The sequence below is a fragment of the Erinaceus europaeus genome, chromosome 19 (genome assembly GCF_950295315.1).
Source record: "Erinaceus europaeus chromosome 19, mEriEur2.1, whole genome shotgun sequence".
Lineage (NCBI taxonomy): Eukaryota > Metazoa > Chordata > Mammalia > Eulipotyphla > Erinaceidae > Erinaceus > Erinaceus europaeus.
Window position 1 is genome coordinate 22,947,836 of NC_080180.1, and position 17,554 is coordinate 22,965,389.

At 47.4% G+C, this 17,554-nt stretch overlaps 1 protein-coding gene across 21 annotated transcripts in view; it reads right to left on the bottom strand.

Moving 5' to 3' along the window:
• The window catches only part of PLEKHA6 (pleckstrin homology domain containing A6), a 166,331-nt gene that overhangs the window by 48,709 nt on the left and 100,068 nt on the right, over window positions 1–17,554 (bottom strand). Inside the window, exon 1 of one of the 21 annotated variants that reach the window (XM_060178650.1) lies at window positions 87–1,115. The exons of the other annotated variants lie outside the window; for them this stretch is intronic. Coding sequence (XP_060034633.1) covers window positions 87–118 — 32 coding nt within the window. The 5' untranslated portion in view covers window positions 119–1,115. Of the gene's footprint in view, window positions 1–86; window positions 1,116–17,554 lie in introns of those variants that run through there. 21 annotated transcript variants of the gene reach the window in all.

The following is a 17,554-nucleotide window of genomic DNA, read 5'->3' on the forward strand; positions in this document are numbered from 1 at the left end:
TCACGTCAGGCAGGCTCTTCATCTGAGGCCCCGAAGCCCCGAAGCTGCCAGCACTGGGCTTCCCAGACCCTTGAAGTAACCCCTACCTGACCCGCCGATCAGCCCGAAACTTCAGCATGTTTTTGGCAGCTCTGTGCCCTGTTCAGCAGCCTCAGAGGACCCGCCAGCCACCCTGCTCCGAACATCCCTCTGAGAAGTAAGTCCTCCACAGGCCAGGAGTGTGGGGCCAGGATCCAGGATGAGGGCGTGTGGCTGAAACTGCCGGCCTCCCTCTTCTGGCTGGGGCAGCAGGGAGGAGGAAGGGGAGCTGGGGTAGGAGTGCCCAGGTGCCCTAGAGGGCCCTGGGCTTCCTAGTATGTCCACCACAACACTGGAGGCACAATAAACAAGCCAGAGAAAATATCCTCCCCATTCGGGTGCCCAAGGAGAAAGGCTTGAATCGGAGCAAGGCAGGCAGACACAGAGCAGGTGTGGAACTTCAGGTAGCCTGACCTCACTGAGCTAAGGACACAGAAGGGGGGCGGGTGGCGTCTGGGGCTGCATGCCCATCTGCACGGCAGAGACCTGTGCCAGCTCCACTTGCAGGGCAGACAGTCCTTCTTCCCCAGAGCTGAGTGCAACTCTGCCTGCCACCCAGAGCCCTCTCCGATCCCGTGGGCATGGGGTGCAACGCAGCTCCAGATCCCTGTGCCGCTGCTGCTGTAGAGATGGATGAAGCCTCTTCTGCCTGCTCAGCCTGCCCAGCCCCCTGCTCCAGATCACAGCATAATGCCCAGAGTGCCGCTGCCAAGTCCATCCATACTTCCTCCACCTGGGCCAGGCTGGTGGGCAAGGAGCAGGTGGGGTGCACGGGACTGGGCGTCCAGGTGCTAGAGAGGGTGAACCCAGTTTCTTTGCTCGGGTGTAAGTGGACCAAAGCCTCCTTCCAAAGTTTGTGAGCAAGAGGGCTGCAGCTGGGGGCCAGAAAGGGGGGGGGTCACCTCGTGTTTATTTCTGAAAATCCTCCCAGATGTGAAGGGATCAGTCCCAGCTGTCAGGAGTCAGATCTGCTCAGGAGGAGGTTTGCATGGGCCATGAGCTCTTCAGCGCCAGCTGTGGTCAGGTCTCCCCTTCTGATGTCCTCCACATCTTAGGGTGCTGGGACAGAAAGGGTCTTCTGAAAGTCACCCCTTCTGTCCCCTGCCTCCAGGCCTCTGTCCCAGGGAGTGCCTGAGTGACTCTGGCAGGCCTGTTGGCACCTTAGCCACTGTGACGGTCTTTTGAAGAGAAACGCCACTTGCTCTGACCTTCAGGTTCCTTCCGTTTTTGTCTGTGGAGGCACACAGCCCTTTCTGACCAGTGTGGGCATCGCTTGGACATCACAGTCTGCTGTCAGGGCAGCTCTGTGAAGTCACGGTAGACCAGAACAGGAGGAGCTAATCGAATTTCTTTAATCAACAACAGAACTCAGTCAGGGGAACAGTGCAATCGGCGAATGCAAAGCAAATGGACATTATCATCATTTAACCTGTGATGAGTTGAGTCACTCTGGTCAGATGGAATCAATAGCTGGTAGTATTTAAGCAACTAACCCCACATCCAAACATTTAACATATTTCAGCGATTTATTGGTACTTTTTTTTTTTTTTAGCAAATGAATCTTTTTTTTCTTTTTTTATATTTATTTTATATATTTATTCCCTTTTGTTGCCCTTGTTGTTTTATTGTTGTAGTTATTATTGTTGTCGTCGTTGTTGGATAGGACAGAGAGAAATGGAGAGAGGAGGGGAAGACAGAGAGGAGGAGAGAAAGATAGACATCTGCAGACCTGCTTCACCACCTGTGAAGCGACTCCCCTGCAGGTGGGGAGCCGGGGTTCGAACCGGGATCCTTATGCCGGTCCTTGTGCTTTGCGCCACCTGCGCTTAGCCCGCTGCACTACAGCCCGACTCCCTATTGGTACTTTTAGAAATGCTTTATCCTGGTGCCAAAAGGCTTCAGTTTCGAAATGGTGCCCTCTCTCCATCTCTAATCTAGTCAGGTGAGCCCTGCTACCATTCACCCTGAAGGAGGGTCTGACCCTCTCTTAATGGCCTGCTGAGATCCCTGTCTGTACATAGTAGGTGCTCAATAAATAACTTGTGTGATGAGTGAGGGAGAGAAGGAACGAACAAAAGGAAACTTCCCATGCTCTGTATTTTAACCACCTGAGATTGGAATTTGACAGTTGATTACCAAGGGCTTCCCTATCTTCACTCTCTGTTAAAATTAATTACTTCCTCTTTACGAGAAAAGCTCTATTTCTGCCCCCCTCGCCCCCTCAGTCAGGTCCCCAATCTGGCTCCCCTTTGAATAGAGAGCTTGGCTCTGCTCCATCTTCATTAGGAGGGGAAGAAAATTAAGCTCATCTACACAGGAGGAGGGGGCGGAGGAGCTCTGGGAAAAGGAGTTTTCTTCCTCCAGAAGCAAAAATATCACTGTGAGCTCAGGGGCCTCCCAGTGCCATCATTCAGGGCACAAGTTAAATTACTTCTCCCCTGCCCAGAAAGACAGCACCAAGAGTGGGAGTGAAGGCTTCAGTGTCTCCCCACCCCCCCCTTTCCTCCACAACACACACACACTAGCTGAGAACTCAGAAATGTTCAGAATTAAGTCAGCACACAGACAGCCTAGCTAGAGTCCTCCTCCACATGCATGGCTGGCTTTCATGTTCACCTAGACAGGAGGATGGGCTGACCAGGTAACAGCCATCAAGAAGGGAGAGAAGGACATTTCTGTTCATTTCTCAAGAGCAAATCTCCAAGGCTGGGGAGGCAGCCTGGCAGTCATGCAAAAAGACTTTCAGGCCTAAGACTCCTAGATCTCAAGTTCAATCCCCAGCATCACCATAAGCCAGAGCTGAGCAGTGCTCTGATAAAGTAACAACAATGACAATGATAACAACAACAATAATAATAGTGAATGAATCTCTAGATGGCCCTTTCAAATTTCAGCCAGGGAAAGGGAGACTCTCAAGTTGTAAATAGGATTATGTGACAGAGGCTAGATGCCCCAGACTCTTCTTCTAGGTTGTCGCCTTCTTCACTTCACTAAGGCGGGTAATGTTGTCGGGAGGGTAATGTCAGTGCCGCCGGGGGAGAGGCAGGACCCAACAACGTAAGACCTCACAGGAATTAGTATTGGCTTTTTTTTTATAGGACAGAAAGAAATTGGGAGGGGAGGGGGAGATAAAGAGGGAGAAAGACATCAACAGCACTGCTTCACTGCTTGTGAAGCTTGTCCCTCTGCAGGTAGGGATCAGGGACTTGAACCTGGGTCCTTGTGCATGGTAACATGTGTGCTTAGCCAGGTGCACCACCACCCAGCCTCTGACCTCACTTCTTTACCCCTTCATTTTCTCAAGGTGCCTTGTAAATCTGTAATAATAACCACAAGGTGGGAGTCGGACAGTGGCGCAGTGGGTTAAGTGTACACGGAGCAAAGCACTAGGACCTGCATAAGGATCCCGGTTCGAGCCTCCAGCTCCCCACCTGCAGGGAAGTCACTTCACAAGTGGTGAAGCAGGTCTGCAGGTGTCTATCTTTCTCTCCCCCCTCCTCTCTCCATTTCTCTCTGTCCTATCCAACAATGACGACATCAACAATAGCAGTAATAACTACTACAACAACAACAAAAAAAAAGGGCAACAAAAGGGAAAATAAATAAATATTTTTTTAAATTTTTAAATAATAACCACAAGCTTTCAAAATATGGAATGCTTTAGTGCACAGGAGCTAATAGCTAAGATTATTTTTTGAAAAAGACAAATCAACAAATATACCAGGTGCCTGAGCTACAGAAAGAAATGGTCTCAGGCTTAAGAATATGGCTGCATGTGGGGCAGAGCTGATGAGAGGCTGGCATTCCAGATACAGCCAGACCACCACAGCACAAAGAAAGGAGGCAGAGTCTCTACTGCGGGGGTATCTGTATTGATATTTCCATCTTGTTAGGGCTTTTCTTCAGTTCAAGAGACACTTTTCAGTTCTCAGCCTCTAAATCTGAGTGACAGGCTCACAACAGATTTAACTGTGTACTGACTGTCTCCAAGCCTCCTTCCCAGGAATTGGCATCTCTCAGGAGTGGTGCCTAGCAGTACACAGTCCAAAGCAGCAATGTTTCAGCCTGGTTAACACACACACACACACAGCCCAGAGATCTCACCACCATAAACAGGGAACAGTGAGGAGAAATACACTCAAGTACTCCTCCTACTCCCAGGGCTCCTCCAGGTTAGCTGCCCCCACACCAAGCTGTTTCATTTCCATAGCACCCTAGAGTGCGCTGATGGTGAATCCACTCTGGCCAGGCCACCCCACCCCCAGAAAGCCTTGGCTGCTGGCAAAACAGCTCATTAGCTGGAGGTGAGTGGGGAGGAGGGTTGTCTGGGGCCCATCCTCCCTCTTGCTTCCTCACCAGCCAGCAAATTCCAAGCCAGGACAGTCCACACTCCAGGGAGAGTTCTGCTTCCCTGTGGAGCAGGGGGAGGTAGGAGAGGATTGGCTCTTCCACCTCCCCCTCTGGGTGTCATAACTGTTCTCAGGGAGAGGAGAAGGCTCTAGCACTCTGCCTCAACTCAAAGAGCAGTGTACACTGCCCGGCACCCTGACAGGTCTGTTACTGTAACTCCCCCAATCGCTGGGGAGCAGCACACTCCCCAAAGCCCCTGTGTTCCCTGGTCACACACAGAGGTGGAGGGGACTGGTGGCATCTCTTGCCATTCTTCAGGTGAGGAAGGGCCCTCTTCACATCCCAATGCCAGTCTAGGGGCGTCAGCCATCAGTCTTGTCCTTGGCCTGTCTCCTCTCCACCCCTCCTCCTATGTCACACTAAGCTCCCAAATGACAAGAAAAGGGTGGCCCCCTCTTCCCAGAAAACTTGGGGCACCTGGAAATTCCAGGCTAAGTGTCTAACAGATAAGACCCTTGCTGTCCATCTTCTGGCCTGTGTCAGCCTAGCCTCACACTCCCTACCCTCGGCCCCAAGGCTCAGTCTTGGAAAGGCAGGGAACTTTGCCCTAAGCATGGCCCTCACCCCAGGAAAGCACTAGAACTGGCTCAGTGGGGAAGGGGTGGAAATCATAAATCTGAGGTCAGATCCAGAAGTCCTCCCCACCCCGCGATCATGTCCTCCTCTGGTTTCTTACTGTCTTATAGGCCTGGTCCCTAGACCAGCCTTCTGTTCCATAGTGGGGGTGGGGTGGGGGAAGGGCATCTATACCCCCTAGCTGGGGTGACTTTTCATTCTGTGTGTTGCATGTTTGTTTAAGCTGCATTATTTTACTCTATGGAATTCCATTTATCTTCAAAGAAAAAAAATGACAATGACCAGGGCCCGAGAGAGACCTCAGCATGTGCTGACCCAGCTTGGAACCCCAGACACTACACACCATGGCGGTGGAGGAAGTGCCATCTCTCCTCCTCTGTTTATCTGAATAAAAGAAATGGCCTGGAGGTCTGGATCCTCCCTGCAGGTGGGGACCAGGGACTCAAACCCAGGTCCTTGCACATGATGATGTGTGTGTTCCACCAGGGGAGCTGCCTGCCAGACCCTCCTGTTCTCTGGTTTTGCTTGGCTCCTGGCTAAGGGATAAGAAGCCTTATCCCAGGGAGTTGGGCGGTTGCGCAGTGGGTTAAGCGCATATGGTGCACAGCACAAGGACTGGCATTAGAAGCCCCCAGCTCCCCACCTGCAGGGAAGTCGCTTCACAGGTGGTGAAGCAGGTCTGCAGGTGTCTATCTTTCTCTCCCCCTCTCTGTCTTCCCTTCCTCTCTCCATTTCTTTCTGTCCTATCCAGCAACAACAACAATAATAACAACAACAATGATAAAACAACAAGGGCAATAAAGGGGGAAAAAAAAAAGAAAATCATTTAAAAAAAAAGAAGAAGAAGAAGAAGCCTCATCCCTTCCCTCAGTCTGGCTGCCTGGTTGCCTCTCCTGATAGTCAGCAATATAGGAGTCCCCAGAGTGCATGGCGGGGGAGGAAGCAATCATTAATTACCCTCTTCCAGCTCAGCTGGTCCCAAGCCCCCACCTCCTGGCTGAAGCAGCCCAGCTGTCCACTCCTGGCAGCAGGAGGTCACTCCTCCCCAGCTCAGCAGACTGGGTGCTGGAGTCTCTAACAGCAGTGATCCCACCCCAGCGATCCCACCCCAGCCTGTGGGCAGGAAATTTACAAGGTTAAATGTTTAGAGAGAAACACAGCCAGGCTGCTGTATCTTCCCTCTAGGCCCTCAAACACTACAAATGCCTCCTTGACCCCCAACTCATCAAGGCCAGAAGGCAGGGATGTTCTGTGTCTTGGGCTCCTCGTTTTCATAATGGGGACGGTCATGCCCATTCAGTGGTTTCCACCCAACTAGACAGCAGAAGACAGAGGCCTCAGAAGCCGTGGGGGTGGGCCCAGGGGCCAGGCAGCCTCCTGAACTCCTGCTTCTTCTCTGAGAAGAAGCAAGGGCCATTTCCAAGTCAGGGAGCTGAGGTCATTGCCCTAGCCAAGGTGACAACAGAGAGGAGACTGAACTCCCTTGGTTGACCCTGGTCCCTACAGTTATCCAACGTGAGCCTGTGTCCCCAGTTCAGGACAGAAGAGGGAGAGCACTTCATAATCCAGGGGAGATCTGTTTGCCCCAACTCTCTCACTGGTATGTGCTGTGGGCCCAACTCCTGTTCCAGGGCTGGACTGGAGGGGCATCAGGAGGAGGGCACAAATGCCTTTCAGCCTTGGGGGTGCTGAATTATGGGTGAATGAAGCAGGGGTGATCAGCTCCAAATCCCTGTTAGCAGGAATACAAGGATAGATGCCATCTGCTGAAAGCTCCTCCCCTCCCTGCCCCTCCCCTTCCCCAATGGCCATGAGAAGCAGCTACAAAGCAGAGGCTTTGTCTGGAGGGAAGGCAGTAATCCGGCATGAGAAGCCAGGGCTAGGGCTTCTGGAGGAAGGTGCTCCCTCCTCGGAGGGCATGGGGCTGGGGTGTCAGAGGCAAAGGTAATGGTATATAAATGTCAGTCTTGCTCCTCAACTTCTTGGGAGACACCCCCCTCAACTCTCCAGGGTCTGCTGCTTCTTTCTCTGGAACTTCCCATGTATTAGGGGAGCTTGCCAAGGACTCTGAGAACAGAGGAATCACCCCCAGGTTGTCTGCTCAGAATAAGCACTACCAGCAGAAAGAGCCAGAAAACAGCTATGCCTGGGCAAAGTCTGTCCTGTCCCATTCCACACACACACACACACACACACACACACACACACACCCCACCCCATGGACAACCATCTGGAGATCTCCTGATGTCCCAGAGAGCAAAGTGAGGCTTACAAGGGAAAGGACTCAGAGAGCTTCTGACAACAAAGAATGAGAGAGTGGACAGTGTGGATGTGGATGACCCTGAAGCTGTGATGTCTTTATTTTTGTGTCCTCAGTTTCCCCATCTGTAACATGCAGTGACCCTGAAGACAAAATCACATATATGAAGCATAAAGGGAATCCCTGCTCAGTAAGTGACTGATACTCTCATCACTGCAGAACAAAGGAGTAAAATGCAGCAAGTGGCACAATTCCATACAGTTTAGCCATTAGCCACCCGTGGTTTCTTTACATTTCATTTAGTTGAAATGAAATAAAATTAAAAGTTCAGTTCAATGGTAAAGTGTATGCAAGGACCTGGGTTCAATTCCCAGAATTCACACAAAAGCACCATGGACAGCACCAACCAGAGCTCTGTAAATGTTGGAGCAGTGCTTTGGTGTGTGTGTGTGTGTGTGTGTGTGTGTGTGTGTGTGTGTGTGTGTGTGTGTGTGTCAGGGACAAAATAGAGAGAAAGAAAGACCATCTTTCTCTCTTTTCCTTCTCTCTTTTTCTAAGTATGTAGAATAAAAATGTGGGCCAGAGAGGTTTCCCGTGGATACCACATATGCACAAGACTCACGGTTCTTTCCCCAGTACCACATAAATATGATCAAATAAATGTGTGTGTTTAACCCACTGCACTACTGCCTAGCTCCCTCAAGTAAATGGAAAGTTTTATTCCTTAGTTATGCTAAGCATTTTTCAGTGACTCAATGGGCACTGTGGCTAGAAGCTACCATACTGGACAGAAAGTCATGGCTCATCCCACCATTATAGAATATTCTATGCCACAGTACAGAACTATGTGCTAGCTAAGCCACTCTCCGGTTCTAACTTTTTGGATTCTATGAAGCACATAATTCCAAGCCACTTTGTTTCTCCACCAGTTGATGTGGGCTCAGAGATCTGAGGGGATGCAAGTTCCCTTAGAGACCTCAGCTCAGCCATAAAGACCTGTGCTCCATGGATGCAGCCCGACATCTCCTCAGAACGACTCTGGAAGGGGCAGGCAGTGGCACACCTGGTTAAGAGCACACTTGCAGGGGAAAGCTTCACAAGTGGTTAAGTACAGCTGCAGGTGTCTCTCATTCCCTCTCCCTCTCTATCCCCCCTGACCCCTCAATTTCTATCTCTATCCAATAATAAATAAAATGTTTAATTAAAAAAGAATGAATTTAGACAGTCCACATACACATTAAGATGCTCCAGTCTCTAGGACTTGAAGATTCTGTTCCTAGTAAGTATTTGTGGGCTGAAAAGCAGAGACACTGTTCCTTCCTCCTACCTTCCTTTTCCCTTGGGGACTGGAGGTTAAGGAGGTATAGGGGATGTGGTCTTTAGGGTCCCTGGTCCTGGGCCAGAAGAACAATCTCCAAGGAGAGCAGACTTCAGTCCCTCCCCCACCCCCCACAGGGACCTGGAGCCTACTGTAATCACAGGGAAACAGCCTGTTCCTAAACAAACAGCACAAGGAGCAGGTGCCACAGTGTCCCCTGATAAGCCTTGGCTTGCAGAGGGGAGGAGGTTCCAGTGGGGTGAAGAGGTGCTCCTGGAATCTGGGAAAGGAAGGGGGAGGGGAGCAGGTAAAGGACCCCACTGCTCTCCTCTCCTCCCTCGTCCCCCACCATGTGATAGCCCTGAATGATGACTGTAGTGGTAGAGGGACACAGAATATTCCAGGAGGGGAGGAGAGAGGAGGACAGGGTAAAGGATGCTGTGCTGGGCCCAGCCAGATGAGACGCCCACTTTTTAAGTGACACCTGTGTAACAGGTGAGCCTCCCCACACCTGTTGGAGTCTATGAGTCTATGAATAGCCTGCTGACTTCTATGAGTAGCGGCTGCCAGGACAACATCACGTGAGAGTCCTCGGAGTGTGTCTCCCAATGTGTGACCCTGGCTGAGGCACTTGTGTGGCCCTGCTCGTCTCCCAGTCTCTGCTCCCCCTCTCTCTTGACTCACATGCGCAGAAACTTGGCGTCTTTTGCTCTTGCCCTGCTAGTCTGGTGGCTGGCACCTCCCCCTTACTGTGCTCAGTTTCTGTTTGCCTGTGGGCAGCCTGGGCTGAGGAAGCTCCACACTGAAAACCACTGGGGGTTGGGTTTGCCAAATCTGCTTTCCAGAGGGACACAGGGAGGCTCTGTACCTTCCCCAAATCCCCTCTGGGCTAGCATTATGTCACCAGGAGAAAAGAGCTTCAGGTAAGGGGTAAAGTCAACATCTCTCCTCTGAGTACAAATCAGGCAGCCCCCCCCATCAGATGGCTCAAGTACACACACACACACACACACACACACACATACACACACACACACACACACATACCATCAGAAGCAGAGAAAAGTCAGGCCAGCCCACCTTCTCCAGCACAGCTAAGGTACTCTTGTCCACATTCCCTGTTCTAGCCATTGCCATGAAAAAGTGACTGAGTCAAACAGCACCAGTAATTCTTCTCCCAAATGATGACTTTGTTTTGCTCCCAAATGATGACTTTGTCTTCTTACTGAGTTAAGAGTCCAGCACAGCAACGATTCTCTGCATATACACCCCCACTCTGCTACGTATGCCCTGAGTCCCTCCAGTGGTCACCGGACTCCAGGGAAGAAGGCATGCAAAGCACCGCTGTCCCCTTCCCTCTTGCTGTCTCCTTCTCCACCAGGAAACCCGTCCAGTAGAGAGGCTCCAGGGCCCCAGCTGTGCTCTGGAGACAATGGCTCAGAGAGAGGGAGGACAGCGACACCAGCTCTGTGGGCAGTGGTCACACAAAACCATTGTCTCTGCATCAGGATAGACAATGGCTTGTAACTCTGGCTTCTCTGCTGGTAGTTCATCCCCTTGGACTCAAACAGTCTTGGCAAAATTGCCTTCCAATAAATAACAACATACAGAAATCTGGCCCTGAGCTGAAAATCTGTCTAGTCTAAACAAAAACCTGCTTCTGGGCTGGAAGAGACAGGTGGAGGGCTCCCAGACAGATGTCCATCGGCAGGACAGACACTCACCGGCTCTCCTCTGAGGTCCCCTCCGCTGGCACCACGGCCTTCACACTCAGGAGCAGGGAAAAGGTTTTCCTTTAATGCTCAGCAGTCCCCAGTGGGTAGCAATCATTAACAGCCACACATGGCGGCTGGCCTTAACCCTTTCAGCACTGGGCTGGCTGGAGCCAGCTGGCCTAGGGACAGCCCTATTCCCAGCCCCAGACAGCAGCACCTCCCCCAGTGAAGCCATCCACCTGAGCACTGCCTCTGCCTCCCATTCGGATTGAGAGCCCTTTCCAGTCCCACCCAGGCCACCCCGCCTGATTGGAGCATGCTGGCAAACTGAGGCCTGCCAGGTGCTGGCACCATGCCCAATTAGATGAGCCCATATTATGAAATATTTGCCTGGCGGCCCAATAGAGAAGCCAGGCTCTGGGGGAGGAGGGGGTGCTATTTTTATTTATTCCTGAAGGAGGGAGAGCAGACAAGGTAGTCAGAGCATCTCTGGCCCTGAGTAAGGAGTCAGAGGGCAGGTAGGCATGCAGGTGGCTCTCTGTCCAGGGACAGTGCACTCAACCACAAGGGTTTCTGGGTAGAGTTGCTTCTGGCTGTCTTTGAAACTGCTTGCATCACTCAGGAGTTTGGAGAGTAAATCCAGGCATTGTAGTAAAAGTGAACACAAGAACTTATTGCAAAATATTGCCTGCATTTGTGTCAACCATACTGTCACAGGGGGCATCACTTTTATGTCCAAGAAATCACATTCCCATCTTTGGAGGATGCCGATGCAAGGCAGGCAGGAGGGAGTACAGACAAGCCCTCTCTTTATCCCTTTAAAAATAGGTAATGGATACAGGACTTCAGTGGCAGGTGTGGTATCGAACTATATACTGTAATGTTCCAAGCTTATAAGCAGTGAAGCAGGTCTGCAGGTATCTCTCTCCCTCTCTATCTCCCTCTCCCCTCTCAATTTCTCTCTGTCCTATCAAATAAAATAGAAAGCCCCAGAAACAACCCTGGTGGCAATAAAAATTAATTAATTAATTAATTAAAATAGGGCTGGGGAGACAGCATAATGGTTATACAAAAGACTGTCATGTTTGGGGTTTCAAGGTCCCAAGTTGAATACCCAGCACCACCATAATCCAGAGCTGAGCAGTGCTCTGATCTTCCTCTCTGTGTCTCTCATTAAAATAAAAAGTATTAAATAATAAAATAATAAGATAAAAAAGACAAAGTTTTAAAAAGTGGCATAAAGCCCCCACACCTATGGACATCTAATCTTTGACAAAGGTGCCCAGACTATTAAATGGGGAAAGCAGAGTCTCTTGAACAAATGGTGTTGGAAACAAAGGGCTGAAACATGAAGAAGAATGAAACTGAACCACTGTATTTCACCAAATACAAAAGTAAATTCCAAGTGGATCAAGGACTTGGATGTTAGACCACAAACTATCAAATACTTAGAAGAAAATATTGGCAGAACTCTTTTCCGCATAAATTTTAAAGGCATCTTCAATGAAACTAATCCAATTACAAAGAAGACTAAGGCAAGTATAAACCTATGGGACTACATCAAATTAAAAAGCTTCTTCACAGCAAAAGAAACCACTACCCAAACCAAGAGACCCCTCACAGAATGGGAGAAGATCTTTACATGCCATACATCAGACAAGAGTTTAATAACCAACAGATATAGAGAGCTTGCCAAACTCAACAACAAGACAACAAATAACCCCATCCAAAAATGGGTGGAGGACTTGGACAGAATATTCACCACAGAAGAGATCCAAAAGGCTGAGAAACACATGAAAAAATGCTCCAAGTCTCTTACTGTCAGAGAAATGCAAATAAAGACAACAGTGAGATACCACTTCACTCCTGTGAGAATGTCATACATCAGAAAAGGTAACAGCAGCAAATGCTGGAGAGGGTGTGGGGTCAAAGGAACCCTCCTACACTGCTGGTGGGAATGTCAATTGGTCCAACCTCTGTGGAGAACAGTCTGGAGAACTCTCAGAAGGCTAGAAATGGACCTACCCTACGACCCTGCAATTCCTCTCCTGGGGATATATTCTAAGGAACCCAACACACCCATCCAAAAAGATCTGTGTACACATATGCTCTTAGCAGCACAATTTGTAATAGCCAAAACCTGGAAGCAACCCAGGTGTCCAACAACAGATGAGTGGCTGAGCAAGTTGTGATATATATATATATACACACACACACACAATGGAATACTACTCAGCTGTAAAAAATAGTGACTTTACCGTTTTCAGCCGATCTTGGATGGAGCTTGAAAAAATCATGTTGAGTGAAATAAGTCAGAAACAGAAGGATGAATATGGGATGATCTCACTCTCAGGCAGAAGTTGAAAAACAAGATCAGAAGGGGAAAAAAAAAAACAAGTAGAACCTGAAATGTAATTGGTGTATTGCACCAAAGTAAAAGACTCTGGGGTGGGTGGGTGGGGAGAATACAGGTCCAAGAAGGATTCAGAGGACCTAGTAGGGGTTGTATTGTTATATGGGAAACTGGGGAATGTTATGCATGTACAAACTATTGTATATTTACTGTTGAATGTGAAACATTAATTCCCCAATAAAGAAATTTTTTTAAAAGTGGCATAAAGAGTACAATAAAGATACTGATGAGACGTTAACTGTCTAAAGCCTTTATATATGGGTAACCTTTTAGGCCATGATTATCAGTAGACTGTGTACCAGTGGCCTCTCTCAGTCCACCCACAGTTAGTGACACCGCCCTCCCCTTTGCCTTTCAGGTCCCTGTGGGTGATCTGGCTGTTCCTCCTCTCCCCCAAGTCTGGTAGCTAGCACCTCCTTATCACCAGGGTTCCTGTTTGTTGCTCAGTAGCCCAGGCACCAAGGTTCAAGACCCTGATTTAAACCAGCCAGGAGGGGGGTTGCTTATCTTAATTCTTGGGCTGCCTTCTCAGTGGCCTGGAGACTGATTGGCTCTGGTCTCTTAAAGGGGCTGCACTATATTCCCTCTTGCTCCTCACCCTCAGGAAGACAGGGAAATCTAAGGGGGGGGGGGGATTAGGGGAGGGTCAGATTTACCACGGGAGGAATTATTGGCTTAAACAGAGAAGGATGCAGATGCTTTCACATGCCATTTCCAGTGCTTGAAGTATGGTGCAAATGCCCTGCACCTCTGCATTCCAGGCTTCTGTTCTGTTTAACTGAGTTAAAAAAAAAAAGAGGGGCAGGGGAGGCTGAAGCTACACCATCAGTGTTGAGACATCTGTGACATCTCTAAAGCCTAGTTGCAAACAATAAAAGTTGAAAATTTCAAGATGTGGTCTGGGGAGGTGGTGCAGTGGATAAAGCATTGGACTCTCAAGCATGAGGTACCAAGTTCAATTCCCAGCCGCACATGTACCAGAGTGATGTCTGGTTCTTTCTCTCTCCTCCTATCTTTCTCATTAATAAAAATTCTTTTTAAAAAGTTTTTTAAGACACCATGAACAACGAGTAGCTTAACTAAATGATCTACTTGGCAATAGACTTGGCAAAAGGCACGCAGTCCTGAGAACTGTAAAGCATTGCTGAGAGAAATTAACTAAACTCACGGACAAGGGGCTGGTGGTAGCTCACCCTATAGAGCACACATGTTAGCACATGAAAGGACCCAGGTTCAATTCCCCAGCTCCCACCTGCAGGAGAAAGTTCAAATAGTGAGGCAATGCAGCAGCTTTCTCTCTCCCTTTCTACCTCCCCCTTCCCTCTCAATTTCTCTCTGTCTCTATCTAAATATAAATCAATAAGATAAGACATCTAAATTAAATGAGAGATATATAGTTTGCATGGGTCAGAAGAGTCAATACTATTAAGATAATAATCCTCCACCAACTTCTCTTTTTTAGTACTTTATTAATTTATAAATAAATAAACCCTGGCCCCTGCCCATTATTATTATGTATTTAACTGGCTGTACCACCGCCCAGTCCCTCAACTTTTCTATAGATTCTGCACAACCTCAGTAGTTTCTTTGGGGGATAAAATGGACAAACTGATTCTAAAACACATATACATCTTAAAGTTCAAAGGAAGGACCAAAATAACTGCAAGCCTTTGAAAATGAAGAGTTAAATTGAGAGACTTAGACTACCTGGCTTCAAGGCTTATTATAGAGCTCCAGTCATTGAGACAATGTGGAGGTTAGCATAAAGACGCATTTCTACATCAGTGGAACAGCTAGAGCCCTGCAATTAACCCTGCATCATGGTCAGTGGCTTTCCACAAAGGTATAACAAACGGCACCTCAATGGAAATCTGAAAGGTGCAGGGAAAATTGGCAATCCATATACATAAAACAACGAAGCAAACAAAAGCAACATTGATCCTATCATTGGAAGATAATTTCTAAGGGACCAAGGTCTAAATGTAGTACCTAAAAACTACAGAGTTTTATTTATATTCCACTTCGGTTTATGGTAGTGTTGGGAATTGAATCTAGGGCTTCAGATTCAGGCATGAAAGTCCATTTGCATAATTATTATGCTGTCTCCCCAGCCATAAAATCTATTTAAGAAAACACAGATTTAAGAAAACACAGAAAAAATCTAAGTGATTTTTGGATTTGACAGAGATTTCTTTTCTTTCTTCCTTTCTTTCATTCATTCATTCATTTTTTTTTTACAAGACCAACGGGGGGGTGGGGGGGTTTGGTATGTCCCAGGGAGGAAACCCGAGCATCACTCTGGTACGTTCGATGCCAGGGATTGGACTTGGGACCTCATGCTTTCAAGTTCAACATTCTAGCTGCTGTACCACCTCCAGGGTCATAGCAAAGATTTCTTAACTATGCCATAAATATATAAACTATAAAAAATATCAGTGAATTGAACTTGATCAGACTAAAACTTTGTCTTTTAGAAGATGCTCTTAGAAAAAAGGTGAGTGACTGGGCAGGTGGTTTAATCGTAAAGCACAGAACTTGCTTCCATGAGGCCCTGAGTTTGAGCTGCTGGCACCAACACCATATATGCATAAGCCAGATCAATGTTCTGTGCCATCCTCTCTCCCTCTCTTAAAATAAGTGAATCAAGGGGCATAATGGTTATGCAAAAAGACCTTCATGCCTGAGGCACCAGAGATCCAAGGTTCAAGTCCCTGCACCAGCATAAGCTAGAGTTGAGCAGTGCTCTAGCAAAATAATAAATAAATTAATAAGAAATGAATAAGTAAATACATAAGCCAGAAACAGAAACTATCTGCAAAACATATAAGTGACATAAGAGTTCCCTCTGAAATATAAAAGAACATTTATAACTCAGTATTAAGACAGCAAACATCACTGTGGTCTGGGAGGTGGTGCAGTGTGGATAAAGTATTGGACTGTTAAGCATGAGGCCTTGAGTTCTATCCCTGGCAGCACACATACCAGAGTGATATCTGGTTCTCTCTCTCTCTCCTCCTATTCCTTTCATAAATAAATAAGATAATTTTAAAAGTTTTTTTAAAAAGACAGCAAGCAACACTGTAAAAAGGGATGAAAATTTCAATAGCACATCATCAGAGAGATATATGGCATTCAGTAAAGAATATTTTTAAAATGCACAGTACAGTTAATCACCAGGGAAATGCAAACTGAATCCGCAATGAGATGCATTTCCTATATCTACTACAGTAGCGAAAATTAAAAGCCTAATCCAGCCAGGACCTGACAAGGATGCAGATGAACTGGAAGCAACACAGTGCTGATGAGAATGTAAATGCTACATCCGGTTTGGACATTTGGGCAGATTCTTAAAAAGTTAAACATGCAGCTACCATACAAACCATTGATTCCTAGGTATTTACCCAAAATAAACAAAAGCCTGTGTCCACACAGAGCCTTGTACACAAATGTCCACAGCAGCTTCTTTTTATAGCCTGAAATAGCAGGCAGCCTACACACCCACAAACAGATGATATATGACTCGGCAATAAAATGAATTCATGATCTGCTCAACATGGATGAATCTCTGAATCTCAAAAACAAGTATTCTGAATGAAAGAAGTGAGACCCACCCACCCCTACATGAAAATGTATACTAAGTGATTCCATTACATAAAATTCTTTTGTTGTCATCACAGAGCAGGAGAGAAAGGAAGATAACAACACTGAAGCTTCTACCAATGCAGGGGCCAGGTTTGAACCTGAGTCTTGTGCACGGCAAAGTAGGTGCACTATCCAAGTGAGCAATGTTGCTGGTCCTTTAGAATGCAAGCTCATCTGTAGCAACAGAAAGCAGACCAGGAGCCAGGCAGTGGAGTTCCCAGTAGAGTACACACATTACCATGACAAGGACCTGGGTTCAAGCCCTGGTCCACATCTGTTTGGGGATGGAGGATTCTCCACAAGTAGTAGAGAATTGCTGCATCTCTCTCTCTCTCTCTCTCTGCTACCTCCCTTCTCAATATCTCAGTATAAAAAAATAAAACATTTTTTTAAAAAAGCAGATCAGAAGTTGAAGGGGGTGGGAGTAGTTAGAGGGCTTTCAAAGACTTGTTTGGGATTTGTGTTGGGGATGAAACACACACACACACACACACACACACACACACACACACACACACACCTTACCACTCCAGCATATTCAGTGCTGAGGATCAAACCCAGGGCCTCACACACACAAGTCTTCTGTGTCACCTCCCAGGCTTGTTGTTGTTGTGGATTTATTTATTTTACGAGAGAGGGAGAGACACGGGAAAGTAATGAGCCAGTGAAATATTGGGGGGAGATAAATAAATACATGTGTATTATTTTAATTATGATTATAGTTTCATTAAAAAAAAACACCATCATATACCCTTTAAATACTTGTAATCTCAGAGCAGGGAGGGAGCTCAGCCTGTTTAGAGCACCATCATCCATGCCTGAGTTCCCCACAGGTTCCCGTTTCAAGCCCTGACACCACCTTATGCCAGAACTGAGCAGTGCTCTAGTCTTCTCTCTCTCTCCCACTCTTTTCTTTCTTTTTTTATAATATATTTTATTTGTTTTATTTTAATGAGAAACAAAGATACTGATACATAGATAGACAGACAGACAGATACATACATACATGCATACATACATACATACCAGAGCACTGCTCAGCTCTGGCTTCTGGTGGTATGAGGGGTTGAAGCTGGGACCTTGGAGCCTCATTATCTTTCCTAATAAATAAACCTTGGGAGAAAGGGATAGGTGCTGGCATT